Consider the following 26,795-nt stretch of genomic DNA (forward strand, 5'->3'; position numbering starts at 1 on the left):
AAGATGACATTATATCTCTCCCTTCTGCTCAGAAGGTTTTATTCTAACACATTCTTGGCACAGCATAGCAGAACCACCAATATTTCTATGAATTTTATTAAGCTTGCTTCCATAATGGGAGCCAGCAATCTGCTCTCTAGAACTCCTTCCACCCCCTTCCTCCCTGGATCTAAAACTGAACTTTTATCCAGGAGTTTTAAAGCAAGTTTGTTGGTGGCAAGTTCAATCTCTTTCCCTTTCCCAAAGGCTGTCACTGAGAAGCTGAAAATGCTTCAGGCGAGTTGTCCAGAAAGCTTTTTCTGTCGTGCTGCTTCTCGGATCCGAGTGCCTGTCGTGCACAGCGTCTGCAAAGCTGTTCAAGGCGCTGGCTCGGGCCACGCTGCTCCTGGGGTGACTGCTCCTTCCCAGGGCCGGGGGAGATGCTGTTTCTTGTTTTTGTGTGACCTTTTCCAATCATGCACGCAAGTAAACAACAGTCTTCCAGGTCGGAAAGCACACGAGGGGAAAGCACTTCTCTTGCTCTGCCCACTGCAGTGCTCGTGGTGCTGGCTGCGATAACAGGGCAGATCGGTCTTGCATGCAAAGTTCAGTGTTTGCTGGGCATCCAGCGCTCACAGTCACGCAAGTGCCCCCGGGCTGGGTTTTGGTGCAGAGCAGCCGCAGCGTGGGATGTACACATGCTCGGCACAGGAAGAGAGGGCTTGGAGTTAAAAGTGCATGGGGTGAGCCCTGGAAGCTCAGCGCCGTCGGGGCTTTAGATAGGGATAACACAAGGGCTGTCCTGTGCTGTGCGCAGGCGGCTTGTTGCTGTCACTGCAGCACGAGGCTGACCCTGCTGTTCAGCGTGAGGGGGAAAACTGATTTTTATTTTTTTTTTCCTCTGGATGGGGAACCGGGGTTGGTTGTTTCCAGCATGTGGATCCCTCCTGCTCCAGGGTTTGCTGTGTTGGCCTGAGGAGAGCTTTGGTGGTGTTGCCATTGCATGGTTTTTCATCTAAATGAAGGCATGACTCTGATACGAAGGCTGCCGACCCCGGGAAGGCTGGAAAGCCCTGCTTCGCCCGGGGCTCTGGCTCACGGCAGGGTTCCCTGTGGGCTGGCAGGGGCTTGCTTGCCTTTGGTCACGGCCCCTTCCTGAACTGACGCAGGGAAGGTGCCGCTCATCCTTTGCACCCGAGCTGCCATTGCTTCGCCTGTGCCATTCTCATCTCTGCATGTTTTCTTACAAGACAAGCGTTTTCCATGCTGGACATCTTGCCCTCCCCTCGGCTCCCCCCAGGCCGAGCAGCTTTCTTTGCCAAGTTTCCTCTGTTTAGACATCAGTGCATATCATGCGATCCATCCAAACTCTTAATTGATCTCTTAGGAATTGTTTTTTATCTGAATTCCTGGAATGTTTCCAGGCTCTGAAGAGCTTCCTCTGGAGGGAAGGGAAATTAATCCCGTGTCCCTCCTTCCTGAGGAGCGGTGGCCACGGGAAGGCCGGTTGTTTGGCTTGCTCCTGTTGGAGATGTGGGCTCGGCGGTGTTTGCTCATGGACGTGGCTGTTTGGTGTAGTAAGGCAGTTGTTAGGAGAGCAGCAGGAAGGTGAGTGGTAGCTCCGCATCAGCAGCTTCCCCATCGGATGGAGAAAGAGCATCCCAGACTGACAAGCTGGGAGAGCATTGCCCTGTTTCTGTGCATGAAGGGGACTTGCTGTGCTTGTGTGTGGAGAGAAGAGCAAACAGCTGTCTGAAAAAAACCACTTTCAAGAGCCTGGAGCGAGCAGGAGGGAGTCAGGCTGCCAGCACGGTGTACAGTGGCACCTGCGTGGCCCCGTGGGCTCCATCCCCCTTTCCCTGTGGTGGAGATCCCTCCGAGGCCGGGCAGGGATGGCAGCAGTCGGAGAGGTGTGAGTCCCTGCTCACCCCCAACAGCAGCTCTGGAGTGAATTACACCCCCGCTTCTCCTTCCTCCTCCGATGGTCTATAAATCCTGTGCTTAACCATTTGCCAGCAGAAAATGTGACCGAAGCGCTGCCGGTTTATATGCTGAGCAGATCTTCCAAATTAAAATTCCCCGTCGCTTGCTGACGCTGCAGCATTTGGCTCTTCTCTGGTGCCTGAGCCTGGCCCGGGTGATGGGGTGTGTGGTCCCAGACATCTGATGGAGGCACAGTCCCTGCAGCGATATGACCGAGTGTGACACCTCTCATTGCACGCCCTGATGGCAAGGCACGCTGCCCGTCCCTGCCAGCCCTGCCGGGGTGGCTGGAGAGTCTCCTGAGGAGCTGTGTCCCCCACACCCCATGACACTGCTCTGGCTCCTGCTTTGCCCACCTTGCACCAACCCCGAGAGAAAACGCCAGCTCTGGATAACACAGGCTGGGAGAAGAGAAAGGGACAAAAAGCTGCAGGGTTCCCGCAGACTTGCAGGATCAGACTAGAAGCACGTGCAAAAACCAGAAAGGCCGTCTACAGCTCGCCAGGCACAAGGTGGTGACACCAGGAAAAACTGCATCACCGAAAAGTCTCCTCCTGCCAGTGCTGTTCCTGGCCTCGCACCGGACCGTCCCCTCCCTCCTGGGCTTGGTCCCTGTCCCAGCACCATGGCATGCACTCTCCAGCAACCCTCAAAGCTGCGAGGAGCTTAATGAGCCACAAAAACACCACTGAAAAGGGCTGGGGACTTGCCGGTATTAAAGCAAGTCTTGTTACTAATACTGTTCCTTACTAGTATGGTGTGCCCGCTGCCTCGGCGAAAAGCCCTGGCTCTGCTCTCTGTGCCGACGTGCATCAAAGTCAACGGCCAGAGCTCCTGACCCGGCGAGCTGGGCTGTGATCAGAAATACAGCCCGCACGGGGCTGCAAAAGCGTGTTATTCTCTGGCTTCAGCGAGTAGAGGCACGAGGAGGAGCAAACGCGGTGCCAGAGGTTGCAGGTCGGGTCTGGCGTTGCTGATGACTCCAGCCGGAGGGTGGGCACGTGGATGTGCCGTCCGTCTGTCCCCTGCTGCGGCTGTGGCAGTCGTCACCCCTTTTGGGGTGCGTGTGAGTGGCCAGGGAGCCGTCGTGAGCACAGCAGCTTCTCCTGCAGTCTGTGCGGGGAGGGAGGCAGGAGGGCACCCTGCAGTTGGGCCGTGCCCCAGCCTCGCTGTCCGGGCGGGGGGGACATCTCTGCAGCACGGGGCACCCCGACAGCGCCAACCCTGCCTGGGACGAACCGGGGGCTCTTACAGCACCTGGGCACTGCCTGGGAGCTGAGAGAGCAGCAACACCAACCCCCCCCCAGCCCTCTCAGGAGTCACAGCTGGGGGCAAAAGGTAGGGTTTAAGCGGCTGCTCCTCGCCACGGTGCAGATGCTTCCTGTTTGAACTGGGTATGGTTCAGGACCAATGTAATATTTTAACAGGCTTGTAAAAGCGTGGGAACCAGGTCTGGAAGCAGGCTGGGCTTGCCTATTGCTCCAGGCTCCTCCACCAGCTCTGGACTGCTGGTTCATCTGGGGTGGAGAAGAACTTGGGCCAGGAGATTTTTTTTTTTTTTAAAGTTAGCACCTCAGCTACAATTAAAAACAAAAAGAAAGCTTTGACTCTGGGGAAGGCAGAGCTAGTTTTACCCACACAGACAGCCCTGCTAGCTCAAAGTCAGATGTAAATACACCTTACGCCAGCAGTGCCCCAGCTAATTTTTTATAGTGCTGCTCTGGGCGACAGCAAATAGCGGCATGAGGCCACGGATTTCAGGGATCTTTGAAAAGCTGACCTTGAAGCAGAAAGGGAACCTCAGGCCTCCATGAGGCTGGGCTGCCCCCGACCCCTGGTCCACAGCGGCTGGCGAGCAGGCGCTGGCCACGCCAGCAATTCGGCAGCGCCCAGGGGCTGCAGCCCCCTCCTCCACAAGGATGGATGGATGGCAGTCGCCAACGATGCCCTCAAACACGCTCTGTTCAGAAAACATAACTTTATTATTAGTTGCAATATACATTGTATTCCTTTAAGAATCCTAGACTTGTATATGGTTTTTCCCACTGAAAATACATGTGTGTGTATATATGTTTTTATATTTGTCTATATATATAAATGTATTTTATTGAACTGGAACACAACGGAACAAGAGAGACAAGCTCAGAAATTACTTGGAAAAGTAAGTATGACCTCAATGGGTTTGTGCTGGCAGTGTACCAAGGTGAGTGGTATAAAAAGAACAGGCTAACTAGAAGATGTGATGGGTTAGGCAGTGGGGAATGGTCTCTCAGTGCTACAGGTGGTGATATATACAGTAGTTACACGTTGCTATTGCTCAGTCACGAGTGCCACCTATTCGCAGAGGCAGACCAGTCTCTGGTGCGGCTCCACACAGCAACATTCGTAAGGCCGGCTGTGCTCCCTGCAAATGGTACCTGCCATTTCAAAATAGAGTTTAATTACGTTTCCCTTGGCAGCAGCTCTGCTCATTACTAATCCGGTCAGCGAAGGAAGAATTCCTCCTGGGCATGGCGAAACCTAACTGGGTCAATATAAAGTAGCTTACAGGCAGGGTAAGGGATCAGCAACAGCAGTAAGAGCTGAAATGCGCAGGCTGAGCCGCAGCTGGTGCAAACCAGCATCTCAGCTGACCCAGGCTGGTTTGCTCCTGGCTCCTTCCCTCCGCACTCATCTCCCCACTGTGAAAGGGCTGCTCCTCCCGCTCAGCAGCCCGCCCGGAGGTGTGCGCTGCCGCTGGGGCACGATGCTGAGCCTCGGGGCTTTTTTTGGGGGAGGTTTCCTTGTGTTAATTTCCTCAGAAGATAATTCTTCAGAAAACTGGCTGAGGGTGGCAGTAACCCCTGCTGTGCCAGGGGCTTGGGGCTTATTTGGCTTTGTTGTTGTTGTTCTTTCAACTTTTTGTTAACCTGATTTTCAAACACAGCTTCCCCAGGCCACATGCCATTGCTGAGCTTAGCTAGGCAGAGGGATGAGCCTTCCCCAGATCAACGTAATTGGTGTCCTTGTATTTCTGCTGAGCCGCAGATGTTTCTTGAGTGAAAGGACACATTTTATCAAAGGCACTGACCATGGACCTTCCTCTGCCCGAAGCCAGGTTGAAGGGAGCAGAGGGGCTCTGACCTTCCTGCTGGAGGGCCACTTCCCTCCCCCCCGCAAAGTGCTTGTCAGTTTGGGAAGGGATGTAAAGAATGTGGGCATTGATTTGTTCCTCCTGACTTCCTCGTGAAAAGTGCTTTCAAAAATCCCATCCTTAAATCATCATCTTTCTACTACCCCCGCAATGTCTGTCACCACTGGATCACGCCTACTTGATTCCCCTTCCAGCTGAAGCAGCAGGTGAGGTTTATCACCGTGTGAGCAGCGACCCCTCCCCGGCCAGCTCCCCCCTTTCTATACTGAGCATGACGTCATATGGTATGGAATGTCCCTTTGGCTAGTTTGGGTCAGCTGTCCTGGCTGTGTCCCCTCCCAGCTTCCTGTGAAAATTAACTCTACCCCAGCCGAAATCCAGGACACACCTCCGTAGTATTTATCTTTTTGCTGTCTTGCCCCAGCAGCATCTGCAAGGAGGGGTCTTGCTCGGGGAACAGAGGTTGCGACAAGCCAGGCTGCCGAAAGATACGGAGCAGGCGACCTGCACATCGCCTCCTTCCCAAAGCAAGTGCCGCCAGAGGTTTTGTAGGGGCTTGTGGGAACAGCTGATTGCACTGGAATAATGAATCAAAAGCTGGTGTTGCTGGGAGAACTACAGCTCGTTCCTCTCTTTAGAGGAAAAAAAATACAAGTATGAAAGTGCCTGGATCAACCTGTATAAAAGAGCTTTCCTGTCTTGGGCCCCTTAGGGCCACTACAGGGACGTAACCTGCATCCACACGTCCTTCCTCCATCCACGCTGCTGGGACCGAATGGGACCGAGCCCTGATTCTGACTGTTATTGCACAAAGGTCCCTTTCCTGAATCTTGCCAGCACTGGCTTCAAGGGGAGGAGAGGTGGGTGACCCCCGCGGCTGTCGCAGGCGGGATCCAGTCCTGGGGGCAGCGGCACAAGGTGTAGGGACGGTTCCCACTGCTGCCAGGGCAGGCAGCAAGGGGGCTGGTTTGTCACTGGGGGCGATGCCCCCCTCTCTCATAGTGCAACATTTGCAGGTGTTTTCTTCTTGCAAAATTGGAGGGATAGGCGCAGGTTAAACCCGTTCCCTTTGGCTAGTGCCAAGAAGTGTATTCATAACTAGGGCCATCGCTCTGGACAAACTGAGCTGCGCAGCCATGCTGTGATCGTTACACAGCTTTTGCTGTATCGATACAATGCCTCTGCTCCACAACCGGGTCTTAAGCCTTTCCTTTAGCTCTGCTGCTACCAGAGCCCCAGACGCAGCTCTAGGCTTTGCCTTGTCTGCACCACTGGACCAGCTCACAAGCTCCTCCACATCAGCTGGTCCACCAGTGCCCCTGGATGCCCCAGTGCAGCAAGGCAGATGTTGGATGGACGACTGCACCCTGTACTCTGCCTTCAGCTCCCCACGTTGCTTAAAGGGGTGAGCTCGGCCCCTGCGCTCTGTGATCTGCCCCAGAGGCGGCCGTGCTGATTAGGAGGAGATTGGGATGAGCTTGGACGGGATCTCTGTTCATGCTGTGGGTCTCCTGCTAAACCGGTGGACCATGAGGACACCCACTGCTAATTCCCACCCACCAGATGCTCTGCGCTTCTCTCTAGCATTATTTTCAGGACATTTTCCAACTGATGAAGGAAAACAACAGATTATGACTGTAAAGTTATGGTGAGAGGACTGGATCCCGGTAGGACAACATTGTTCCTTGCCAAGAGAAGGAACAATTAACCCCTTCTTTAGACTTTCCTCCCGTCTCTTCCCTAGCTCCCAGCCACTTCTATATACATCATATATTATATTACTATATTCTCTTATAACTTTGACTTTGCTTTTTCAGTTTCAGTAGCGCAAGTGATTAATTCCAAAAAAAAGAAAAAAAAAGAAAAAGGAAGGAAGGAAAAAAGCAGCCCCTAGGAATATTTTGAATATTTACAGAATAGTTCATCTTGCAGAGGAGATGGGCGTGGCATTGGGAAAAGCATGGGGTTTGAACATGCTAAGTGCGTTTGATTCCACATTCCTCCTCTCCCCTCTGGGACCCTGCTCTGACAATGAAAATTAAAGAGCCGTACAACACCCTTTGCCCGAGTGCAAACTCGCAGAAGACATGCAGGGTGCCAGGGGAGGCTCTCTTTATGCTCCCCCCAGCCTGGCCTGCTTATAAAGGCAGTTTCCAAAGGGGTCCTTGAAAATCAGCCTTTCACTTTCAGGGAGCTGTCAGCTCCAGTTTTAGCCTCTCCTTGTTACCCAGCACCTTCGTTACTGCTCTCCTCTCAAGGACCAGGGCTTTTAAGGTACTGGATGGTGGGGTCAGGGAAGGTTCTGTATGCACCTGGAATCAAAACCATGAAGTGGAAGATACTGACTTCTTTAACATACCAAAAATTATTGCAATATAAATACACCCCTGTCACCCCAGCGAAAGCAGAGAAGGGGAAGTGATGGAGGAAGTTGGGTGGGTGAGGGACATGTCAGTACAATCGCCCGACCTGGAAAGCTTTGACAGCTGCTCCCACAGCTATCAATTCTTCCCCAGATTAGGGCAATGGACATTTACATCAGCAAATAATGCCCCACCCTGTGCCTCTCCCCCCACCCTCCCTTTTGCTGTGCATGATAAAATATCCCAAGAGTCCCTCCACGTTAGATCTTTTTCAGAGAGACTTCTGTTAAGAAAAGCATCGATTCCCAGAAAACCCCAGTAAGAGCTGCAAAAAGAATTGCTCTTAAGTATGGCTGGTTTCCCCAGCTGCTGAGACCTTCTGGCCAATCCACGTCAGTATTTCTGTGAAGACAGAGGTAGAGACCTCGGGCAGCTCTTTGTGGAGAGCATGATAGGCTTCCTCATACACCTGCAACCAGGGAGAGAGCAGAGATTAGCATAGAAAAAAAAAATCCGCATGAACAAAACAGCCGTCGGTCCCCTGTCGTCAACACCTACAGGTCCACTCCTGGTCAGATTTTTATCCTAGATGCGGCAGGTTATGACATCAAAGAGATGCCATTGGCAGTGCTCATCCTCCACGAGCAGGAAGGCATTGGTATTGCAGCTCGACATCTGTGCATTACCCGAGCACCCTGCTGCCCGGAAGGAAGATAATGTACGTCCCAACCCCACGCATTTCTTGCTTTCTGTCCCACTAAGGAGGAAATACTTATCATGCCCTTGGAGTTTAAAGGACAATGGGGGATGTTCCCATCGTGCCTTGTGCAATTTTACTCCTTTTATGCCCAGAATATTTTTCCAATGACAAAAGCTTTCCCTTGGTCTCCCTGTCCCTCTTTCAGGCTCATTCATGTGCTAACAATTGGTTAATCAGCTGTGGCTCTCTTGAAATGAACAGATGTGAAGTGGCTTTTGTTGTGCGGTGCTTTGGAAAGGCCCCCCTGCACCTTTACGCGCTGGGGCATGAGGTAAGGCTGGTGCTCACACAGCTGGCATTGTTCAGAAGAGCTTTTGGGGTCAGCACTTTTCCTGCTTATGAGCCTCGCTCTACTTCTATGCCAAGTTGCTCCATGTCCAAGAGACCCTTTAGGTACACAGCCACCCCTGGGTCAGGTCTTGAGATCACTCACCACCCCTTGCCCACAGCCCAGCTGTAGCTGGTGAAAGGCCACCACACTGTGCCTCGGGAGGGCTACCTCCTGGTGAAAGGGGCTGTAACCTGCTCGGTCTTGCCAATGCATCAGCTCTTGTTTGCCTCCAGCTCTCCAGAGCTCAGCGGGCTCCCTACCCCTCATAGGCATTCGTGCTCAGGCAATACTGACAGGATAATACCCTAAAAATCAAGAAAGCAAGGTGACCTTGAGCGTTTTGTCCTGACTCTGCACTGTATCCATCAGTAAATAGGACCCTTTGATATCGCACAGCTTGTCGGAAGAGCCGTGTAGCACCAGGATGGGCAAAGTCAGCTTGGGCAGAGCTCGCTCAATTCTGGCAATGGCATTCATCAGCTGGATGACAAAGGAGACCTTCATGCCACCGTGGTACACCAAGGGATCGGATGTGTAAGATTCCATCTGGCAGGGAGAAAGAGGTAATTTAAAGTTAGCAATATTTCATGCAGAAAAGACAAAGCAGATCAGCCCGGCAGTGAGGAGTCTCTTCCCTTGGCTTGCACAGTCATTTCCTACTCTGTCAGGACATCCTGCCATCAGAGTCAAGGTCAAGGTCTTTACTGTGGCTACCCAGAACAGCTCACACAACCTGGCTTACCCCATGCTGTGTGTTTCTCTCTTACATCACTAGGAAATATTCAAGCCAAAGCTCTTTCTACAGGCAAGCAACCAGTGCTGGACAAAGACTGTTCCCGTGGGGGCACCTGCCTGCATTTTTCTGCTCTGCCATGTCCATCGGTCACTCAAAAGTGACAGTCTCTTCTGCAGAGGGTTCTTCAGACTGCGTTACTTGAGAGCTGATGTTCCCCAGGTCCTTATCTTCTCTGCTGAGGGCTCAGATGTTCCCTTTCACCTTCCCTCTTTGGGGATGGAGACCGTGACCTACACCTACAGACAACTGACACATCTGACTGCAAAGCACTCTTAGGCCGAGGGTCCTCTCTGGGTGCAAAGCATGCGCAGTCAAGGCAGCAAATGATGGTATTGGGTGGTAGAGAAAAAAAAAAGTCAATAATTTGCTCAGTCAGACTGTGAGAGGATAAAAATGTACAAGAGCTGGTGCAGAAAGTTGCTAGGAATGAGTAGTTACCGCAGCAGGCAAATCTACAGTAAATATTTGTATACTGTACGTGGAGACGGCCCACACAGCCACTGCCATCTCAATATTTGCCAGAATGCTTTGATTATGGGTTGGTCTCTGGCACAGCCTCCAGTTTCTCCCTACCCTGGCAGATGTTTATAGAAATGATGGTTATTTATAGGTTAGCCGAAAACAGTCTCCTCTCCTCGCAGGCAGTGGGATCTGTTCAAATTCTCCCTCGCTTTGCAGAAACGTGAGGCCCACTTGCTGCTGTACGTGCCTGCCCTGAGGGGACCACGGGCGGGAGGTGACCCACGAGGCCACCCAGGGACATGTAGCTGTGCGTAGGCACAGACCTGCGCTGCAGCAGGACAGCGTGGCCTGCCTGGTCCCCACCAAGAAGCCAGAAAGGCTTCGGGATGGATTCTGCATTCATCTCCCTGTGAGGTGAGACGAGATTATGAGAGTGGCAGAAGGACACTACATGGCAGGGCTTTCCCAGCTGGGGGGGATTAATTTGCCAGAGGGTGTAAAGCCAGTTTCCCTGCTCGTTGTCTCAGATGTGTTGGGCACAAAGCACTGGAAATGGAGCTGGCAGTGAGGCACACTGGTGCACACAAGTCCTTCCCCATCACCTTCTTGCTTCCAGTCCCCACTGTCTCCTGCTGCTCGAACCCATGGTTCCTATCCCCGAATGCAGCCAGGGGAAGGAGCGGATGGGAATTTGGGACTACTACCACCTGGCACCCCTCAGTCCCAGCCCACAGTGCTGACGATGGTCAAGGGGGTTAGAGCTGTAGAGCCACTCTAACTTGTGCTGGAGTTGGACCAAAGAAATTCCATTTGTTGCGGCACTCATTTAGGGACCCTGGGATTCAGCAGACATTCCCAGTATTCGATTAAGGCCACTGTTATGTTTTGGCCTCTGTGCAAGATCATGGCTACTCTGCAGCGAGGGGTAGTTTTTGGCAGGGAGACAGAGAGGTCTCTCATCACAGCTCCTAGTATTAGGATCTTATGTATAGTATCTCCATTTCAAAGCAGCAAGTGCCCATGTACACTGGCGGTTTGGAAAACACTGTTTGTAAGAGGCCACTGCAAAGGTGAGATCGCGGTTAAGGTAAAAGGACCCACTCTTAAAACATGCTGAGCATCCTCTGCTCCTGCTAAAGGCCACAGGAAGCAGAGAGGCTGAACAGCATGTGGTCCTCTCTTGGCTCTGCGCGGACCCTCCCAGTGCCCGACCAGCTTGATGGTGCAGAAACCTCCACCTGTGCCCTCCATCCCCCAGACCGCTCAGCCTGCCTGCCCGCCGTACCTTCCCTGCTCTGCAAAGTGCTTCAAAGGAGCAAGCAGCTGCCTGTGTTTAGAAAGAAGCATCCTCTCGAGAATGTGCTCATGGAAAAACTCCAGCTTTGACTTCCAAATCACCAACCGCCCCGTGTGTTGCTCGCTCTCCCGCTGACAGCTGGGTGTACCCTGATATTTTCAGCCAAACATGTTGATTTTTCATCAGGATTTTGAGGAAAAACACCGTGTTGCACTGGCTACTTAGCAACTGGCTTCAGCCTAATCTGGGAGTTACTTGTCTGGATCTATGTCACAGCGCTGCGCTAAAGCAAGACAGCTTTAAGATGGGTTTCTTTTTATTTTTTTAGTTGGTGGGTTTTTTTTTTAATTGAAAGTAACAAATGAGGGACTTTGCAAGGAAGGGGGGATCAGGAGGGTGGGTGGATGGATTGACAGAAGTTCCCTTCCCATGGAGTAAAACAATGTTGATGAATTCACGTGAGCTGGCTCCCTCCCCAGCCCCATAAATGCTAAGAGAATGACCTAATGGGTTTCTTTCTTTTTCTTGTTCTTCTCTGAAAGAACAGGGATTTTTTAGCTACTGAGCAGCCAACAAATATTTTTGTGTAGATGATGGGAGGAGAAAAAAATAATAACCCAATCTTAACCCAGATCGATCAGGACTGCGGGGGGGGGGATCCTGTTCCCAGCAAATGAACAGGAATCCTTGTCAGAGTTAACGTTCAGTGCATGGGGCGAGTGCAAAGCACCAGCTTGCCGGGGAAAGAGAGGAAGATAGGGAATGGGCTGTACATCCTGCGACCTATAAACGGCAAACCCTGCAAGCCTAGAGCTCCTGTTGGCACTCTGAGCTCTGGGACAGCGGGGGCAAGCGAGTGAGGGTGACTTGGGACAGCCTGCGACTGCTTCCAGCTGCGGTTCAGCGAAGGCTCTGCAGAGTCCACCACAACAGCCCTTTTTTCTCTTTAGGTAATGCTAAGACAGAAGTGACCATCAGGGCTCCTGCTGCATTATGTTCCCCTGCTTAGAGGTCTCTATCCTCCCTTTGCATTTTGCAGAGCGATAAATTCATTATAAGGCATTTACAGCTTCATTCTATATGGACTCTGCAGGAACAAGACTAAAGTCAGGGAGACTATTCCACTGGATTCAATGGCAGCTAGCAAAGATTAACAGAGTAAAGGGATGCCCACCCCTGTGATGTTATTCTTCCTTGGGATAACAGGACTGGGTTTTTAAGGTTGCTTCTTGCTCTCTTTTGTGTCTCTTGCATTTGATATAGCAAGCACATCAAACAAACATCTCCATACCATCCTGTGTTTCAGTCCCTACACCCTGCAGACAGCCTGCTGGGAATACAAAATCATCAGGATATTCTTGGATGATGTCCCAAAAATATTTCTAGAGAATAGAAAGTTGGTCTGGCAGGAGAATATGTTTAACGTATAAATAATGGATGTTTCCAGCACATTGTGTGCTTTGAAGCTGCGCGTCTTGAGTCCAAAAGGAGGGTGCAGCGTGCATTAGAGGCAGCCAGAGGACCGAGATGCTGCGTTGTCTTCAGTAAGTGCCTGGAGCCTCAAATCCTGGTGTTTGAAGATGGTCAGGAAAGCGCTTTACATCGCAGTCTGCAGCTGCTCTGTCAGCTGTGTGTTCACTTGCAGGTGTGCAGGCAGAACAGCAAGGAGCTTCTTGTCTCATTTTGAAGACTGGTCCATTATAGCAGACTCTAATGAAGCAGACCTACATTTTTATCCACTGCAAAAGGCTTTCCTTTGCTCCACGGAAAGGGAAAGGGCAGAGGAAAAGCAACAACGCTCAAAGGAAGCTCTTGAGACTTGGAGCATCATAGAGCAGAGGGAGCAGCAGCAAATATTTGTGTAGAAAGACAACAGGATAGCATTTATTATAAACTATGTCCAGCGGTTGCCATGGTGATTCCTAACATCACCCCAACAGCCTACATGGAAACGCTCAGTCGCCAAATTAAGGGTGCTCACTGACGCTTTTCTAAATGCGTTATTATTTGGCATGTCCCCACATCAGCACTTCTCTCCTGTAAAGCTATTTAGTGCAGCACTAGCATCTTCCAGCAGAGGATCCAACTGCGGAGGTGTATTTAAAACCGCTGCCCTTAAGGACCAGCTGTGGCACAGAGTTAAGTGCCACGCGACAAATCAGTGCGTAAGCAGGCAAAGGCTCACATGTCCCGGCCACGCTCACTCTTCAGGTAGGGGGTAACACTCTCAAATTCCTCCCTTCCTCCAGAGCACTGATTGCTATTATCCTCTAAATACAAATGCAGAAGTGAAAACTTTCCTCTGTGTGATTTCAGTGAATTAGTTCTCTCATTTAAACCTTTTCTCTAAATTAGATGCAACAAGTTATGGAAGCTGAATGTATTCTATAGCTTGACTGGAAACAGCCTTCTTCCCAAGTACATACTTTGTGCAGCCTCATATGGTACTTAAGAACATATGTCATACGATGCACCAGTGGATGCAGACGAACTCACTCCACGCTCGTCCTGACAGTTTTCTAGAACCTGCTTTGTCTTCCTTTTCTCAGCTCCTTGAATCTTTCCACCTTCAGCCCAGTGAAATGTTACGCTTTGGTCACAAATAAGTGACCAGAAAGTCTTTTGACTAAAAACCTCTTTGGCAGAGCCAAGAAACATCCCGGAACGCCTTGAGGCTATGCTGGGAGACTCTTTGCTTTCCCGTTTCCCAAATGGGTGAGTCAAAGAGGTGGGATACGCTGAGCTGAATGCATTGCACTCACACAGCCGCTGACACTGTCTTTGCTCCTGATCCTGTCAGCTTCAGTTCTAATGCCGGTCGAGCTGCCTCCCCAGAGGAAGGCAATTTATTAACTTCTACTTAAGATACGAACCATCGCATGAACAGCAGGAAAAATGGCAGCATCTGTCAGTGTGGTGCGAGCTGACGTGGGAGCACTGGAACAACCGACCACTACACCAGTGAAGCTCTCCTGCTTTTGACACACCCCTGGGTGCCATTTTCTATCATTCAAGTTGATTTCTAAAAATGCACCAAGTTCTGGGTCACTCTCCAGACAACTTCGTTCGCCTTCCACAACCGTAGCGCAGGTCCCTGTCACATCTCGCAGCCAGAGAGGCTGCGGGTGCAAGGCGCGCCGAAGGGAAGAACAGCTGATTTCCCGCGGTGAAGCAAGTTTTCTGCTATCCATAAAGTTGGTTCCACTGACTTCAGAGACGTTTCACCTTTTCACACCAGCATAGATCTTGCCCTCATGATTTAGCAAAACACATTGTGGGTTTTTTTAAAAGAGAAATGGCAGGACTGGGACGAGATACTGACTATGCAGTGACTTTAAACGGCATTAAGGTTCTCACCTCCTTCTTGTTCCGGGAAATTGCATTTGGATCTATTGATCCCAGTGACAGGTTTGGGAGAACAAAGTTGAGCACTTTTGCTGCAAAAACCTGTGGGAGAGGAAAGCAAGCAGTTAAAGAGCTAGTTAGAGTAAGAGAAATAACACAGAGAGCGAAATCCTGAGCTGACGGGAATCAGCACTGAAGTTAAATAGTTGAGAAATGCCAACTGACACTGGAGAAAGATCTGTCCTATATTTAAAGCATTTGTCTTAAAGAGAAGGTGTTTAAACTGCTCCTGGGATTGGGGAGTGGGTGTGCTAGTCTGAAATGCCGTCAGCCGTCCATCCGCAGACAACATCACATCTTCATTGTACTTTGCCTTTTTCTCATTCTCAAGTTAGTTTCTAAAAAGGACTCAGTTAAGCACTTTGATAGGAAAAAGCCATTTCCAGCTCTCAGAAGGGCTGGGTTTTGCTGTTTTATTGCCCTTTCCTTGCTGCCACGGCTCTGATTTCAGGCTGCAGTGCATAAGCAATGTTTGGTGCAATTTGCCTAGCCTGCACTCTTTTTGATAAGCATATTCTCTGGGGAACCTGTAAATAAACAGCAGCAAAATGTGCATGCATTGGCTAAGGAAATCCATTGCTCACTTGTCTCCTGGGAATGAAACACAAAAGCATTCAGCAGCCCAGGCTCGAAACCGCTGGCAGAAGAAAGGGTAACATCTTTCATTTCAATAGCACTACAAGCACGTTGATACCAGGTTCTGCTCTGATCTTTGATAGCTGTCTTTAATTAAATGATCACCACTTAAGTCAGAAAATACGCGATTAGTGTTTGTTGGTCTGTTTTATGGCCCTTTCATGTTCACAGCTAACACTTGTAGGTAGGCTGTCACCTTGTTCTCCATTTCTGCTGATACATAATCGCTTCTGAAGCACTCCCTGACATTTCGGATCACAGATGATACATGACAGAGTAATTATGATATTAGAGGAATGACACAAGGTTGAAGTCAAAGTCATCATGGAGCGAAAAGCAGGAAAGGCTCACAGCAGATTTGAGAAGACGTGTGTACCTTGGGGAGGATATGACTAGGAACCAGTGTCACTGTCTACCAGTATATTGGCCATGACATTGTGTCAGCAAAATTAATTTCTACTGAGGTCTCTGGAGTTAGACCACTAAAATAACATATCCACACCGACACAAGTATGAGCTTATGACACAAACAAGCAGGAATGGGGTTTTCTTTGTTTTGTGTTAACTCCAGGCAGATATGATTTGGGGAATGCGCCTTACGAATCCTAGGCAAGGTTATGGACTTACGCTGTTAACAGTTTTACTTCTCTGAAACCACTTACGATGAACTTCAGACACCTAGCTGAGGTATTTAACTTAGAAGAAGTGTAATTGTCCTAGGCTTTCTTTACAGGGTATGGGGAGTGAGAGAAATACCCCCAGGAACACCTCTAACATCCGAACAATGGTCGGGACGTGCCTGTCTCCAAAGATTATCATGACAACCTGAGGCAATTCGGTTGCCTTAACATTGGAGCCTGAGTTATGAGCCAGGGTGAGTTCTTATGCTTGATGATTGCTTATTCAGGAGGAAATACCTTAGCATGAGAGGTGAGCTGATGCTCTCTCAAGATCTATTTAGAGTACTGGCCACAAGATCGATATGTTGGTATTAAGGCTACAGCTATTTAGGTCCAAGATGGCAAATAAAAGAGTAAAAGATGGCATGTTTTTTGGAAGATGGGGGGTTTGATTACTTTTAAATTTGGCTGAAGAAGGAAGTCAGTTGACATACTCTCAAATTCCAGAAGAACCCATGAGTTTGATGGAGGTTCTGCTCCATGTCTGCTTGGTACGTGTGTGAATATTTATATTCCAAGGATCTGCAATAGGGATTTTGCATAAGGAGCATAAATTTGAATCTTCCTCTCACATGAGCAACAATACACCAGCCTAACGATATGCTGAAGGTGGGGAAGGTGTGACAAGGAAAGGGGAACTACATATATGCTCTTTCTCAGGCTCTTCCTTGTTGGAGACAGGCTAGACAGGCTTTTGTCAGATTCAGTATGGCCATTTTTCTATTCTAATATGTGCTTATCATCCCAACCCCACAGCCTACTGATGACCTTGCCTCCGTGACGTGCTTTGGAAATGTTCTTGAAGTTTTTGCACATATCTGTAGTTTTGCCAAACCGAGTCACAAGCTGACTGCTAAACCACCACAGAGATAGGGCTGGCTTCTGCCCACAAGTATAGCAGCACGTACCATGCTGGGTTGGTGATATCAGAGAAGTCATTTCTGGTGAAGAGAAGCACCAGACCCTGTACATAGACATTTCAGATGTACAGACAGAACTAACCTTGGTCTATAGGACTGATTGTGAAAGGACTGTGCCACCATCCTTCAAAGGGCCTTCAGATCTGCAGGAGGCAGATCTTGGAGGCAAGGTCACGGCCATAAAAATCAAGTTTTATGTTATAATCAAAAATTCAGAAGGTTCCCCTCGGCCTTCACTGATTTTGCAAGCACTGTGATACAGTTTGTGACATGCCTGACTTTAATTAAAGCTGTGTTGTTGAAGAGCTGGCTATACTTGATACAGGAAAGTTTATCTCCCTGTTGGTTCAAAGTGGCAATGTCAGTTCTTCAGAGAATAGTTCCCAAATGATCAAGAACAGGGAATGGAATGATGGGGCTATTACTGGTTGGGCTGAGGATGACACTACAGAGCAGTGGTTATTAGAGCTGCTCAAGACCACCATGAGTGTGTGAAATACTAACGGTCTTCAAATCCAGCCCTTCCCTCTCTATGGAAAGATCTCAGAACATGATTGAAATAGATGGCTGAACATTGCCTCTGGACTGGAAGTGTAACTTAAAGTTGATTTCATGGGTTTTTACATTAATTTAACTATACGGGTGCTTCACGGTGTAGACACTTCTATTCTGAATGGAGCAATCCCTGTTCCCTGCACACCTTGGTGTGCTTATTTCTCTCTCCCATGATCTCTGCTTGCGAAACTGCTTGTGTGAATGCCCTTTAGTTCATTTCAGCTACAAATGAGCTGGATTAACAAAAATGTGGTGTTTGAACTGGTTAAGCTAGCCAGGCTCATTTGACTGAGCTGAAAATCTCTGGAAGCTCATCACACTGTGAAACCAGATTGAGAGCAACTGAACAGTTTTATCAGGGAGATATTAAATCAAGGATATGATATGATGTGATATGATATGACCAAGGGGATATCAGATATGATGTCTCTATAGCTGGATACCAAGCCACCTTATATATGTTTGTCTGAATCTGATGACTAACACTGGACAGACCAGAGCAAAGCCAAAATAAGAGGTTTTAATATAATAGTTTCTTCTAGTTTGACTGTATCTTTAAAAACAGTTGTCTGCAGTGTTACTGGGTGCAGATTCAGCCTGAATGACTGGGAGACCCTCAAGTACCAGAACAAGGTGATGTCCAGTTGGACTGGAAAACAATAGATCAGCAAGAGGCCAAATGGAAAACGCAAAACGCAAAGAGAGAATATTGTGTACTTAGTCTTTAAGGCACAGGCTGAGGATTAGTATAGGATTAATGATTAGGGAACATTTCGTAAGGGATAGTCCTGCTACCAATTTCAAAGCATTTAATAGCAGAAATGTAGTGGGAGATACTCTTTTACCATTACTCTGCCCATTGCCAGCATATGTGACTCCCACCTCTTTGCATCCTTTGAAATTTTAAAGATTCAGAGCCAAATTTTGTCCGGATTAGTTGGGAAGAAAAGGGGGAAGGCAGAAAGATCCCTCCCTCTTCACTGGACTTGCAACAAGTAGGCTGATGCTTCTAGCAGGACACAGGTTTTATAGGGCGTTGACAGAATTGTGCTTCTGCAAAGAGAAGAATTTGATTTTTCTACGCGTAGTCTGCAAACGCGCTGCAATTCCACTCTGCCAGGGCTGGTTCGGCAGCGAGGGAAGGTATTTCTAAGACAGACTGAAGGACCCAGTGTGTAATCTGGCCCTCTGTTATTGTTGCCTTGAGCCCTCGTTTGTTTAGGCCGAGGTAAATTCTTGCTCAGTTGGAAACTTCCCCAGCAAAGGGATGAATGCAATGGTCCTTGGGAAATGGCCCAGGGCCGAGAAGTTGTACCAGTTCCAAGGGAAAACCAAAGCCTTTATGCCTCAGAGGCACAAACACCAATGAAATGGTTTTTTGGCTCTCAGGGAGAAAAAAAATGCACACAAGTGTTTTCAGCTCAGCTTTATGGGAAAACGTGGTTTACGCAGGAATACTCTGCCGGTTTTCACTCCTTCCTCTTGAAAATACCTTTTCAACTCCAGGACTGATTTCAACTACATTTGACAGAGCAGAGATATTTCAGGAATAATGAATTTTTTATCAGTTTTGAGATGCAACAATAAATTTGAAAGAGAAAGAAACTCACTGTGCACTTGTATTACTGCATGCAAGAGAGTCTCTAGGAAAGAGACCGTATAAACACCTCCAAAATATTTCAGTTAGAGATCAGGATTTCCTACACTGAAATAAAGCAACAATCTGGTACGGATCAGCACGAAACCAGACTACAGTAATATGAGTTCCCACAGACCTGGGGAGTCCTTATTTCAGAAAGCATCTAGCAAAAGGTATAGCTCTAGAAGAAGGAAAAACTTTCCATTATTTTCCTTGACTCAACTAGAAATAGAAGGCTAACAGTGTCAGATTCAGACCCTACACTTTTTTTTTTCTCAATATGTATTCTCTTTCCTTTTCAAAATAAGAAAAAACAAGGGCACTGGTGCCCATGGGACCCTTATCCTGAGCCAGGTATAGCCTCGCCTGTGAAGAATCAGCTACCAGCCTGCTAAAAGCATCCTTTGGTGCACTGCCTCCTATTTAAATAAGTTTTCCTGGACTGGATGACCTCAGGATTCACTTCCCCTCTGAAAATTAGGTGGAACTGTGGGGGAGGCACTTAGAAGGAAAATATTGACTGGCATCCAGGTGGCACAGATCTCAGCGGGGTTTTGCATTTTAAGGCTAGAGGTCTTAACGCATTTCCTTCAGTGGAAAAGTGACATGATTAAAAAGCACCCTTTGGTGCTTGTAATGATTTGTGGGGTCAGTAGGTGGCTTTGGCTACAGCAGAAGGTGCAACAGGATTATACTGAAAGCTGAGGCAATCTGTTTCCTTTCTCTCAGAAGAAAAAAAGCCAGGAGAAATAGCTTAGAAGTAGATTAAAACAAGCTAGCCCTAGGAGAAGAGTCTAGGGAGAAAGGATAAAGGAACGAGTCCTGTGGGAATCAGATGTTTTGTCATTCCTGCTGGCTTTGCTGGTCCTTCCCTTTGCTTCCAACTTCTTTTAGGATTTTTGTTTGTTCTTTTACAAATTCCGAGAGGAGGGGAGAGCTGAGGGTCAGTTCCCTTGCAGAGCCTCCCTCGGGAAGGGCAGAGCGGGCTGTGCAAATTTGGATCAGAAATAGCTCTGGAATGGGAGGGGGGTAAAGTATAAATGCAAGCTGAAGGAGATGGTCTGGACAAGAACCAGCCTTGGTGCCAAGCCAGATGGGACACTGCTGGGGCAGTGATGCTTTAGCTGGTGCTTTAGCTGGAAGCCTTATTTGAGGCTCATGAAGGATTCCTGGGCCTCAAGAGCTCTAGTTTTGTTTAGAAATTGGTCATCCCCCAAACACCAAAAATAATCCTGGCCTGACTTAGCCAGCAGCCTGTGTTGCAACTATACCAGACTCTGTATGAGTCAGGAAGAAAACTGTAGGAGAGGAAGGGAAAGGACGGCACTGTGTGGGCTGCCGCAGGGTCTGGTGAAGAAAGCACAGTCTGCTACCACCTCCCAAGGTAGCATCATTCTCATTTAAATGGGTTTTTCTGGATGAGTTCAGGAATCACTTCCCCTCTGAAAAGTAGGTGGGACCGTGGGGGAGGCACTTAAAAGAAAAGTATTGACTGGCATCCAGGTGGCACACATCTCAGCGGGGTTTTGCATTTTAAGGCTGGAGGTCTTAACATCTTTCCTTCAGTGGAAGAGCGAGGTGACAAGGTGCAATGTGGGTTTGCTCTTACCTTGATGGGAGTGGCAACTTCTGGGCTGGCTACCACTAAAGGAGAGATTAACAGCATGCCTGAAAACTCGCTGGGTCTCTCACTAGCTGTCAGGATGGAGATGGCTCCCCCCTGCAATGCAAAATAACAGCCCACAGCTTAATACAGGTATCAACATCTCATTTATATAGCAAGCCTGTTACTGGAAGGGTTTTAGTCCAAACAAGCAAATTATTTCTGCCCCAGCTGAGAGTGCAGTGTGGTCAGCAAGGAAGGCTGGAGGAGCAGGGTCACTAGAAGTGGCTGGGATTTTTTTGGGGAGAAGAGATCTGGTTTCTGCTCTCATGCAGTAAACCCTCACATCCCACTGAACTCAACTCCCTGAGCAATGTCTGTCAGCTCCCTAGGATGCCTTGTGTCCTCCTCAGTTAAAAGGATTAAGAAGAAAATGTCTGAAGTGGTATTTGGGTGGGACTTGAAAAATAAGTTGAGGCTCCGTCAGCGTGACAGACTGGTGCTGCATCAGGAAAATGCCGTGAAGCCAGGCTGGGTCTGTGCTTGTGGCACCGGTAACCTGGGCAACAGCAACACTGCCATCCAGCATGCAAAAATCTTCACTAATTACTGGAAAGTTAAATATTCTCCTCCTCAGTGTCCCCAGCCCCTCCAGCCTCACAGCGCTGTGCCCAAGGTCTGACAGCGAACACCCAGCCCACGGTTTTGAGCTGAGCGCCAGCCAGGCTGAGCCCTCCTGCATGGGGACAGTGGCTGATGGCGTGAGGGGTGGGGGACGGAAGGGACCTGGCTGGCTTGCTCGGGAAAGTTTGCAGAGGATTAGTTGCCAAGGGAAATATTTGGTGAACTTCAACGCTGCCGGAGAACCAGGGGCTTGTTAGGAGCAGCGGCAAGGAGCACCTCAAAGACCTCACTGGGAAATTAGCTCCTTGTTACAGCGGCTTTGGAGCGCAGCGAGCACTTCAGAGCATGCCATGCCTTCTTATGCAAGAACGCTTGTTTATCTGAGCATGGCCTGAATCCCAAAGTACTTATTCATTTTCGTCTCCTCCAGGAAGGCAGGGAGAGCAGATCAATGACATCAGTGGGAATATTGCTAGCTTGAATAAAGGGATTTGGCCCGTGCTGTCAGAATCAGACTTCAGATCTGTTCACCAAATCGGTGCCTTTGTTTTTGCAGCCCTAATCCCTGGTACATTTTCCTGTTAGGTTGTTTAACAGAATGAGGCTACAGGGTGTTTTCGTGCTTCATCCCCTAGCCGCTCACAAAGCTTTGGAGGGCTTAACCTCCTGGTTAAAATGAAAGGAGAAGCCCAATGCTGCAGGGAGGTGGTGGGACTTATCATGTACCCAGTGTGAATGAACGATCCTATTGACAAATAGGCCCATTGTTGCAAGTGGCACTAATTAGAGCCATGATCCGGGTAGAAAAGTTAAGGACTATGCTAAAGATGGGTCTCATGGGGAAAGGCATGCTGGCAACTCAGTCAGTGAATGAAGAGGAAGGGAAGGTTGCTTGTAGTTCTGTTTTTCCCGCTGTGGGCTATTTCCTGCCATCCACAAGAGTACCACGGTGCTGTGGCACGTGTCCTGGGTGCTGCCGGGAGAGGTAGGGGATGGTGCTTACCATGGAGTGCCCCAGAATGAGAATGGGCAGCTCAGGGTGCTCTTTCTTCATGAGATCAATATGCTGCAAGCTGTCCCTGATGAAGACGTGGAAATCCGAGACAACCATACGATCACCCTCGCTCTGCCCATGACCAACTGTAGGGGAAAAGGAGAGCATGCATCTAAGTCATTCGAAGCAGTGGTTGCAATCAAGAAAGGCTTTAGCAGAAACATGCCTGTTAGACTGTTACTGTCCTAACTTGACCTTCTCCTGCAGTGATCTCTCAACAGAAAAGAGTGCTGCAGAAATACAAAGGACGCTGCACAGAATAATTCTAAAAGTGCCATACTGTCCCTGATCTGGTTAAAAAAAATATATATATATTCCCCTGTGTTTCTACCTGCTCTTCAAAACTGAGAGTACCGATCTAATCTCTTGCAGCCTTCAACATCAGGGTGAGGAGGGCAGAAGGGCTGTCTTGCCTTGCTGTGGGGATGGGAGGTCACTGCATCCTGGGAAACCAGCTTTTGCCCCAGGGATCATAGCCGCTGGGGTCTGATGGCTCACTGTACTGAGCCAACTGCTGCGTAGAGTCTTGGCAAGAAACAGAAAAATTCTGAAGACTAGATATGGTTGCTAGAAACTTAATGGGTCACGGACACAGCCTTTTCCAGTGCCTGGGTGCGCGTGAGCTTTGCAGAGTCCTGCCTTTCCTCACTGCTACCCTGGAGCACCAGGTGGGCTGGGAACCTTCCCTGCTACGGGGTGAAGCGCTCAGCAGAGCAGCCGAGTGACAGTGGTTGCAACAGCCTGCTCTGGGGAAGTACAAGTGGCGCGCTCCCCCTAAACCAGTGTTAACGCAAACTGTGCTGCACCTGGACGCCGTTAGCTCATTCTGTATCTGGGAATTATCTTGTCTGATCAAAAGGAAGGGAAAGACTAAAACGGGAGATGGTGAGTTGCTATGGGAACAGCGGCATCCCTGGCAGAGGTGGAGCCAGCATCACCACAAACACAGTCCCAGGGAATTTTGAGCTTGCAAAGGCTTGAAATTAATACCACCTTGGGGAAGCAGTTTGCATGTTTACTTGACCACACAAAAATGTTATTATGCATCACAAAACCAGTCTCCTCGCTTGTTTCTGTCCCATGCAGGTTGGTAAGAAAAATTGTGAAGGGGAAAACACATCCCATCCATATGGGATAGGATATAGGGAGTCTCAAACATCTCCCTCCTCCAGCATGTCTCCCTTGGCCTTCTCCAGTGGGCACTGAGGCACAAAGGGTCTTGTCAAAAGACGTGAAGTGTCTGATAACTGTTTAGATGCTGGATCGTACCCCCTCTAGTGAACAGCAAAGAAAAGCATTACCCACCCAGCCCAAAAGGTAAAGGCTTTACAGTCAGATCTGCTGGCAATAGTCATACCAGAAGAAATCAGTATCTCTAAACTTAATTTTCTTGCAAGCCATCCAAAAAAATCACCTTCCAAATTAGACAGAACTTCTAATAAAAAGCTGAACTAAATACACTCCATCTAAGAAAAACTGAACCCCAAACTTGCTCTTCTTTTGTCCTGCCAGGTGCTCTCCAGAGCTGGGTCTCTTGGCAGTGAACACTGCAATCAGCCGTGCTGTCTGCCAGATAAACCCATCGATGTCATGCCGCTCAATTATAAATAACGTATTACCGGTTCTGCTTTCCATGCACACACTCCAGTTCCTGCCAAAATATGATATAGCAAGCATCCTCCATGGATCAGTGACCAGAAACAAATCGAAGAGCCAATTAAAATACAAGTTGCAATAATCTACAAAAGTGGAACCATGTGTGTGGCTAGTGGATCTATTAACTTTAAACTGATTTTTATTACAGAAGCTTTTCCCAACTTTTATACATGTCCAGTCCACTCTCTTTGTGGACCTCAAATGCATTATCTGCCTATTATTTAAACTTCAGATTTAGCAGGTTAATATGAGTTGAATAGTCCAGAGAAAGGAAACATTTTCTCTTAGCAGAGCTCTGCACTTCCACTTCTTTTTTCTCTGGTGCTGCTTGCACTTGCTTCTAGTATCTCTTTCTCTACGGTGTCCGTGTAAGACAGCTGAGCGAGCAGAAACAGCAAACCCCTGTGGCCCAGGTCTGCGTCTGAGCCATGACTCCTTGTTGTGGGGCTGCGAAGCTTTGCTCTATTTTTGGATGAGACAGAGGGAGGTCTGGAAAGCCTCCTTCTCTCAGCATGGAGAAAATCCTACCACGTAACAATGATGGTGCTCATAAACAGAGTTACGATTGTGGAAGCCAGGAAATACCTGTGCAATAGCTGTGACAAGCAGCTCAATGGATTTCTGCTGGGTTTGGGGGTTTTTATTAATAACTTAATGAACCCACCTTTTGCCCCTGAGTGTTCCCCACTCAGATGGCACAGAGCAATGCTTGAGGAGCAGTTTGTCTGCATGTATGCTAAAGGAAAGCCGTGGAAGTCTTTGCTTTGATACTATCCCTGCCCCTTTCGTGAGGTTGGCCAGATGTCATTCTAGGTTGTGTTCTTTTATTTTACTATTTTCCTCTCTTCCCCTCCAAGAAACCAAACTTGCTCCACCAGAGAATGAGTTTATTGCAAGTTTGAATCTCCCAGCTGAGAAAGCTTCAGGGTGAGGAACTAAGACCTCTTCTATCAGATGAAAGGTATGTGCACAACCAAACATCAATACAGTCAAGAATATTGGCATGTTTTTCTCTGATCTTTTGCCTTTAGAGTTATTAAGAATGAAAGGTCAGGTTCATCCTTGATGTAAAGCTATTTGCTTTGGGTTTTGCTGGGAATGAATCTGACGTAGTGGTTCCACAGTGCCAGTGGCAAGACAGTGGGTGCAAGAGGAGGGGAACCGCCTGCACCCAGGAACTGGAACTAACCAGAGGCTGCTCCACACCCAAAAGTGACACAACACCCAAGGAAGGCAACAGAGAAGTGTCACGAGAATTACAGCTCCCTGAGTTCCCCATCACAACACTCCCCCTGGGGCCCCTGGTTTCAGCAGGGCAATGTGATGTTATAACCAGGAGGTGCTCATCTGTAAAGAGCTGTGATTGCCAGTGCACATCCACATGACACACTTGGTTTTCAAAATCAGTCAAATACATTTTGTATCTGGCTGTCTTCATACCCAACTTGCGTGGTTCACTGCTAGTATGATGTATCTATAGTGGCTCAGTGATCGACCATTTCAGGTGGTGTGTACTGAGATAATTGTGGGCACCCTTTCCCAGAGGCGAGCCTTTAAAAAACAATCCAAAACAGCTTTTTTCAAATTGCAAATCTAGAATTAGGAGGTCTAATCCTCCAATTCCAACCAAACATACCACTGCAAAATAATGTAGTCCGCTCAAGCAAGGTCTGAATACGGGCTGCAATGATCTGACCCACTATGTAATAGCTATTAAGTTCTACCCTCTGTATTTTCTGCATGAGGTTCCCAGACTGCAGCTCTGCCACTGTAGAGACAAAAACAGTAACTCGTGATCAGTCAATCCTGTCGGAAAGCGTGACTTCACCTATGATTATAGATCCTCCAAAGCTACACACCTCTCTGGATGGAAGAATACTGACTGGCTGTGCAGGAAGACAAAGCTGGGGTTCAGTGATGAAATATTTGAGGCTGTGAGGGCTCTGGGAAGTGCATTACCACCACGTAGGTATCACTCTGCCTGCATAATGGATCCTGTGTCCCTGTAAATGCATACTCTTACAAATCCCTCCATTCCTCAAATCCTATATTCTCTTGTGCTGTGGGGCTTGCTTTTGAAAACCACTCCAAAGCAGCCAGACCCTTCAGCTGACATTGGCTCACATGCCTCAAAAAATGTTACATCCTGATCAGATTGGAGATATGCTGAAAAAAATGTAAATAAAAAGCACTGTGCAACTCGACACTTCCTTCCCTTCAGTACAGGCCAAATGGGAACTGCCTGAAGAAACGAGCACCCCAGCTCTGGGCTTGCTGGGCAGATTCATTTGGACAAAGAAGGGGAGCTGTGCTGGCTCTCCACCGGCACGATGCTTTATTGCCGGGGCTGTGGGGCCACATCATAGCTGAAGAAATCTGTCCCTAAATACACTAAATAAGACCAACAGAGTGTTAAAGAGAGAGGCTGGCAGCGGCTGTCTCTGCACACCCCAGGGCACATTAGCACCCAGCCCTCCGAGGCACTGCGGGGATGGGTGAGCGCAGCAGCGCACCGTGTCCACCCCCAGATATTTGCACAATTTTTGTTCTAAACACGAACTTTTGTACAAGCCATACACTACCCATATTTCTTTCTCTTTCCTAGTGCCAAACCCTCCTGACAAAGGCATGGCCTGACCCTGCACGCTCAGGTGCGGACTGAATCGCTCCTCAGAGCTTCAGCAGGAATGTTTTGCTATCGAAGATGAGGTGACAGGGGAAACACAGGGTCGGATGTTAACTTCAGCTATGCTGCTGTAAATTTACCGATTTCAGTGGTGTTCCTTCAAGCTTACAGTCATGGGAGAGCAGAAATTATGGGCTATGTTGTTTTTTCAGCCTTTGCTCCCTATTTATTATGGAAAAGCCATAAAACAGAGAGAGAGGACATGCGAAATCTGCCTGGGGACCGGTAATTCT

At 48.6% G+C, this 26,795-nt stretch overlaps 1 protein-coding gene across 6 annotated transcripts in view; it reads right to left on the minus strand.

Annotated features, from left to right (window-relative positions):
- Positions 1 to 3,925: 3,925 nt before the first annotated feature.
- MGLL (monoglyceride lipase) overlaps positions 3,926 to 26,795 on the minus strand; it is a 107,701-nt gene continuing 84,831 nt past the window's right edge. For all 6 annotated transcript variants that reach the window (XM_054838501.1, XM_054838496.1, XM_054838498.1 and 3 more), the window contains 5 exons: positions 22,170 to 22,306; positions 20,549 to 20,659; positions 14,462 to 14,551; positions 8,880 to 9,095; positions 3,926 to 7,927 (listed from right to left, as the gene is read on the minus strand). In XM_054838501.1, coding sequence (XP_054694476.1) covers positions 7,802 to 7,927; positions 8,880 to 9,095; positions 14,462 to 14,551; positions 20,549 to 20,659; positions 22,170 to 22,306 — 680 coding nt within the window. In that variant the 3' untranslated portion in view covers positions 3,926 to 7,801. The remainder of the gene's footprint in view (positions 7,928 to 8,879; positions 9,096 to 14,461; positions 14,552 to 20,548; positions 20,660 to 22,169; positions 22,307 to 26,795) is intronic.

This window comes from Grus americana, chromosome 11 (genome assembly GCF_028858705.1).
Source record: "Grus americana isolate bGruAme1 chromosome 11, bGruAme1.mat, whole genome shotgun sequence".
Taxonomy (NCBI): Eukaryota; Metazoa; Chordata; class Aves; order Gruiformes; family Gruidae; genus Grus; species Grus americana.